At 48.0% G+C, this 6,268-nt stretch overlaps 1 protein-coding gene across 1 annotated transcript; it reads left to right on the top strand.

The window, feature by feature from the left end:
* The first annotated feature begins 4,899 nt into the window (after nt 1-4,899).
* LOC106369672 (inactive ubiquitin carboxyl-terminal hydrolase 53-like) lies at nt 4,900-6,268 on the top strand. The gene is made up of 5 exons (XM_048747568.1): nt 4,900-5,137; nt 5,232-5,690; nt 5,786-5,919; nt 5,997-6,083; nt 6,163-6,268. Exons 2-5 carry the CDS (start codon nt 5,591-5,593, stop codon nt 6,247-6,249), a joined length of 408 nt encoding a protein of 135 aa, XP_048603525.1. The 5' UTR covers nt 4,900-5,137; nt 5,232-5,590; the 3' UTR covers nt 6,250-6,268.

Genomic DNA, 6,268 nt, shown 5'->3' with positions numbered 1-6,268 from the left:
TTCGTTGTTCATGTATATGGAGGCACGTGGCCTAGGTGGGCGCTGAGCCTGATGGAGGCATATAGCCTGATGGAGGCGCGTAGCCTAATGGAGGCACGTAGCGTTGGGAGCACGAGGCTCTAGTGGGCACATGGCCTAATGGGCACGTAGCCTTGGGAGCACGTAGCTCTGTAGTTGGTAGGAGTCATCTGTTCTAGAGGGCACATGGCCGGAACAGATGGTAGTCATGTTGATACGCTGCAGTGTGTATGATGTGTCGTGGTGCTTCAGTGAGCATGGAGGAACCCTGCTGACGAGCTGGAGATCGTGGCCTGAGCCAGTATGTAGAGTTGTAGACGTGCTGCAGGGAGCATATATCTTCCCCTGGTCGATAGCAACCGCCAGAGTCAGTCTATCATCAGCGTGTCGAAGAAGAAGGTCTTCTAGGTATGGAACCTTGCCTTGGCGGCGGTGGAATTGTGAGCTCTAGTCAAGGACGTCTCGGACCCCTTTCTTTAGGTTTAGAAACCTATATTTATCGTGGAGGTCGTGCCTCCCTCATAGGATTTGGAAATATTCATTATATCTTTAGATAATAGAATATTTTCTTTTTTCTTAATGGAGGTCATATGTATTGAAATTCTTCCTCTTTCTCTCGGATTTAGGGAGATTCTTTCTTATCCAAGCTGGTTTCCTTATTAAAGGAAGATTTTCATTTATCCTAAGGCAGGATAAATCACTCGGCCTGGAAGCCGGACACTGGAGGCAGGACCCAGACCCGGGGGCAGGGACCTAGACCTGGGGGCACGGACCCGGAACCTGGAGGCATGAACCTGGAAGCCGGAAGCTGAAGTAATCTCTTCATGGAATATTTTTCCCCAACAATAAGATCCTAGGAAGACCCTGGATTCACGGCATACGAGCCGTCCCTTCAACTCTTCCCAGATGGTAAATTCCCTACACCCTGGGGCATAAAGGCGATCAGAGGGGATCAGGAGTATTCCCGCTCCTGCTACCAGACTACTCTGAAGGGAAAGACCAAGGTCTTATAGCAATTATAGAGTAAACCTCCGGCTCATCACACCGAGGAACCAGAGGTAGAGGAAATGGACGACGTGCCATTAACCGAAGGAGATCAGACCCGACATCTCAAGATCGGCTCCAAGCTGACCGAAGGCCTGAGGAGGAGATTAATAGACTTCCTCAGGTCTAAGTCTGACTGCTTCGCATGGTCCCACGCAGATATGTCTGAGATCGACCGGAGGTCATCATTCACAAGCTGCTGGTGGATCCCTTACATCAACCCGTCAGACAAAAGAGAATGAAGTTTGCTCCCGAAAGGGACGCAATCATCAACGATGAAGCCAAAAGCCTGCTCGGCGCGGGATTCATTCGTGAGGTGCAATATCCGGAATGGCTAGCCAACGTCGTCGTAGTCAAGAAAAAGAAAGGGAAGTGGAGAGTTTGCATAGACTTCACGGACCTCAACAAATCCTGTCCAAAGGACCCCTTCCCCTACCTCATATCGACAAGCTGGTCGACGCCACCACGGGGCATCAGCTGATGAGCTTCATGGACGCGTTCCCCGGCTACAATCAAATACTTATGCATCCGTAAGACCAGGAGAAAACATCCTTCATGACATCCGGAGGGATCTACTGCTACAACGTTATGCCCTTTGGCCTAAAGAACGCAGGATCAACCTACCAGCGACTGGTGAACATGCTGTTTGCGGACCAGATAGGGCGAACCATGGAGGTCTACATCGACGATATGCTGGTCAAGTCCATAGAGGCTGAGGACCACATATCACATCTGCAGCAAGCCTTCTCCACTCTCCGGAAGTATAACATGAAGCTCAACCCAACTAAATGCTCATTCGGGGTCAGTTCTGGCAAGTTTCTTGGGTACATTGTAACCCACCGGGGCATCGAAGCCAACCCGGAGAAAATCAGGGCCATTCATTCAATCCCTTCTCGAAACAACGTCAAAGAGGTCCAAAAGCTAACAGGAAGAATGGCGGACGTGAGCAGATTCATCTCCAGACTCTCTGACAAATCCCATGCCTTCTTCGGAACCCTCAAAAATCCTAAGGACTTCCAGTGGATGGAAGAGTGCGAATCCGCTCTCAGTGAGCTAAAGGTGTATCTCACCACTCCTCCTCTCCTATCCAAGCCACTGCTCGGCGAGGTCCTGCCGCTATATCTAGCAGTCTCGGAACACGCCGTAAGCGCCGTTCTAATACACGAGGAGGAAAGCAAGCAACTACCAATCTATTACGTAAGTAAAGCTCTCCAGGATGCGGAAACCCGCTATAGCCATCTATAGAAGCTGGCCTTAGCCCTGATAGTCGCCGCTCGTAAGCTCCGACCCTACTTCCAGGCTCACCTAATCGTGGTTGTCACCTCCTTCCCTATAAAGTTGGTTCTCCACAAACCCGAAGTCTCCGGACGCCTAGCTAAATGGGCTGTGGAACTAGGGGAGTACGACGTAATCTTTCGACCTGCCACAGCTATAAAGTCGCAGGTCCTAGAAGACTTCATGGCCGAATTCTCCCATGCGTTGCTCCCAGCCTTGGAGTAAGAAGTACAACTCCGAAGCGAAACCAAGGAAGAGGGAGAATGGATCTGCACGTTGTTGGATCCAGCAACGTCATAGGAGCTGGAGTGGGAATAGTGCTTACTTTGCCGACAGGGAACATGGCCTCAAGGGCCGTGAGATGCAACTTCAAAGCAACCAACAACAAAAGCGAGTACGAGGCTCTAATCGCATGACTAACTCTCTCCCATCAAATAGGGGCAGAAAACATCCAGGTCTTCGGTGACTCCCAGCTAATAATCAACCAGGTACAAGGAGAGTACCAAGCAAAAGACGACATCATGATCCAGTATCTGACGGTCGCCCAATGACTGATCAAGAAGTTCAAGAGTTGCAAGCTCACTCAAATCCCCCGGGAACAAAACTCCAAAGCCGATGCCTTGGCTAATCTGGGATCCTCCTTCGAAACAAACACCCAGATGAGCATACCCTTGCTTGTGCTTCAATGATGTGAAACCTGGATGACCCCCTTAGTCTGGTATCTAGAGAACGACGTTCTCCCGGAAGATCGTAACGAGGCCAGAAAAATTAAGAAGCAAGCCGCAAGGTGTGTATCTATCAGGAGAAGCTATGCATGAGATCCTTCGCTGGCCCGTACCTAAGGTGTGTCACACCTCGAGAAGCCGCTAGAATCCTTGTATAAATACATGAAGGAGATTGTGCATCCCAGTCTAGCGGTAGAAGCCTGGTGTTCAGATCCAAAAGGGCAGGTTACTATTGGCCCACGATGGCCGCCGACGCCGACAGATAAGCCAAACACTGCGACCAGTGTCAGAGGCACACTCCAGTTTCTAAGCTTCCTCCGGAGAACCTCAAGTCCATAAGCTCACCGTGGCCCTTCAGAAAGTGGGGCATGGACATAGTAGGAAAATTCCCTATGGCGCCGGCGCAGAAGTTCTTCCTTCTGGTAGTCACTGACTACTTCTCTAAATGGGTCGAAGCAGATGCACTCTGCCGGATAACAGACCTCTAGATCCGCAAATTCCTGTGGACCTACATAATCACTCGCTTCGGGGTCCCCCACGAGATCGTCACTGACAATGGACCCCAGTGCACCAGCCACAACTTCAAGGAGTTCTGGAAGGACTGGGGCATAAAGCTTACCTTCGCCACACCCTGACACTCGTAGTCTAACGGACAAGCCCAGTCCACAAACAAAACCGTGGTCAACATGCTTAAAAAGCGACTGGAGGGCTCTCACGGGAAGTAGGCAGAAGAACTACACGGAGTCCTCTGGGCCTACCAGACCACTCCCAAAACAGCGACAAGAAAAACTCCATACTCGCTGGTCTACGGCTCTAAAGCCATAATACCCACGGAGATGCACATGAGAACAACGGTCTCAGGGTCTACCTCTCAGGAGGAGAACAACGAGCTGATGGTGCTGAGCCTCGACCGACTCTACGAAAAAAGAGAGGCCGCTCGGCTAAGAAACTGGTCCTACCAGTAAGACGTCGCCAGGACGTACAACAAGAAAGTCAGAACCAGGACCTTCCAGCAAGGGGATTGGGTTCTACGACGAGCAGAGAAAACAACGGGGAAACTCACCTCGGGTGGGAAGGACCCTATAAGGTCATCGAGGTGCGGAGAGCAGGCGCCTACAGGCTGCAAGATAGCAAAGGTAAAATACAACCCAACTGGTGGAACGCCCTGCACCTCAAAGCCTATCATTTTTAATACGGTCCCCGGACCGTGATTTCTATACTAATTGATACAATTTAAGCATTATGATTTCCTACTCCTATGTATGCTAAACGTCTCCGGACAAAGCTTATAATAAAATTGTTCCGACAATAAAGGCATAGGGGAAATCATTATACCTAAAGGGGCATACGAGCTGGATCAGGTCTCCAGAGACCTCCGATCCTGGCCAACCCTTGCAAAAAGTGGCACGGCCACAGTGGCACATCCACAAAATCAAAACGAGTATGAAACATAAAGCAGAAATGGGTATGCGCAAGCCTGAGTATGCGCTCGAAACTACCTAAAACCTCTGCCAATGTGAAAAATATATGTATTAAAACGCTACGAGCTACACAATACAGGGAACACATGGTATATTTATTGCAAAAGCACTGTGAAATACAAGGAGCAATCAAAATCCTGCTTCTCCAGACGTGGAAAGCAGTGAAGCCTGGAACTTGGGTCATAACACCCACATTAGCACCCTCTAAGCCTGTCAGTGACTTCCTGCAGAAGCAGAATACAACATAGGAACTCGATAGTGGCCAGCTTCCGAGCGGCAGAATGCGAAATCCAAACTGTTTGATTTTTCAGGTATCAATGTCTACAGGTTACAGCTTGAAAGATTTATAGTTTTAATGTTGTTTTATTTTGATCTCAGTCTCTATGGAATCTGGGGGTGTTTCGGGCTGAGTTCTTGCGTAGTTCAACGTTAGATCACCATCACGTTGGAGATCCTTGTGTCGTCTACTCATTGTATGAAGTTCTTACTGCTTTAAGCGCTGCTTCGAGGGAAATACGAAAAGAACCTGTAACTCCTTCAACACTCAGGATTGCGTTGAGCAACTTGTATCCAGATAGCAGTTTCTTCCAAGAGGTAATAAACTTGTTCTGGTTTTAAATATTTATCCTAATACAGAGTATTTTCGTTGCATCAAGGAGCCTAAAGTTGGGCGTCATATGGTGGACAGGCTCAGATGAACGATGCTTCAGAAGTATTGGCTGTGATTTTCGACTGCCTTCATCGCTCATTTGCTCAGAGCCCAAGCTTGTCTGACACAGATTCTTCAGAGAGCAACTACACAGGTTCATGGGACTGTGCCAACCGCACATGTAGTGCCCATTCTCTGTTTGGAATGAATATCTTTGATCAAATGAATTGCTACAGCTGTGGGCTGGAGTCGAGGCATATGAAGTACACTTCCTTTTTCCATAACATCAACGCTAGTGCCCTACGGAACATGAAGGTGAAAAGAGATACTAATCATGCAAGTGTTCATTGGTTACCTGCTCCGAGACTGCATTTGATAAACTCCTAAATCTTGTCGAGATGAACCACCAACTAGCCTGTGATCCTGAAACCGGTGGGTGTGGGAAACCTAACCATATCCGCCATTTTCTTACCACTCCACCACATGTTTTTACTGCAGGTAATTCTTTTCTTGGGGATTCTGTTGAATGTTAGCCTTTTCAAATCACTGATATTTGTGTCCTAACACTCTAATTATTTGTGGGGGTTGGGCAGTTTTAGGGTGGCAAAACACATGCGAGAGTGTAGAAGACATAGCTGCTACTCTTGCAGCATTGAATACCGAAATAGATATCAGCATCATGTACCGTGGTCTTGACCCTAAGAGCATATATAGCTTAGCTTCTGTGGTACGTGTTTACTATTTGTTTTTCTTCTGGCTTTCTATGATCTTAACGGTGTTGTTCTGCGCTTTCTGAAAGTCCAGGTTTGCTATTATGGACAGCATTATCATTGCTTTGCATATAGTCATGAACACGATCGGTGGATCATGTACGATGACAAAACTGTAAAGGTAATAAATACACTTGACTTTGAAGGCATATACAGGATTCCACGTTTATCACCTGTTTGATGTGTTAACATATCTTCAGGTGATCGGTAGCAGGAGTGATGTACTTTCTATGTGCAAGAAAGGACACTTGCAGCCACAGCTTCTTCTCTACGAGAAGCAACGTTAACCAAAAAGAAAAAGTGAAG

Source organism: Brassica napus, chromosome C2 (assembly GCF_020379485.1).
Source record: "Brassica napus cultivar Da-Ae chromosome C2, Da-Ae, whole genome shotgun sequence".
Classification (NCBI taxonomy): Eukaryota; Viridiplantae; Streptophyta; class Magnoliopsida; order Brassicales; family Brassicaceae; genus Brassica; species Brassica napus.
The sequence above is the reverse complement of the archived record's forward strand: the minus strand, read 5'-3'. Positions and strand labels throughout refer to the sequence as shown.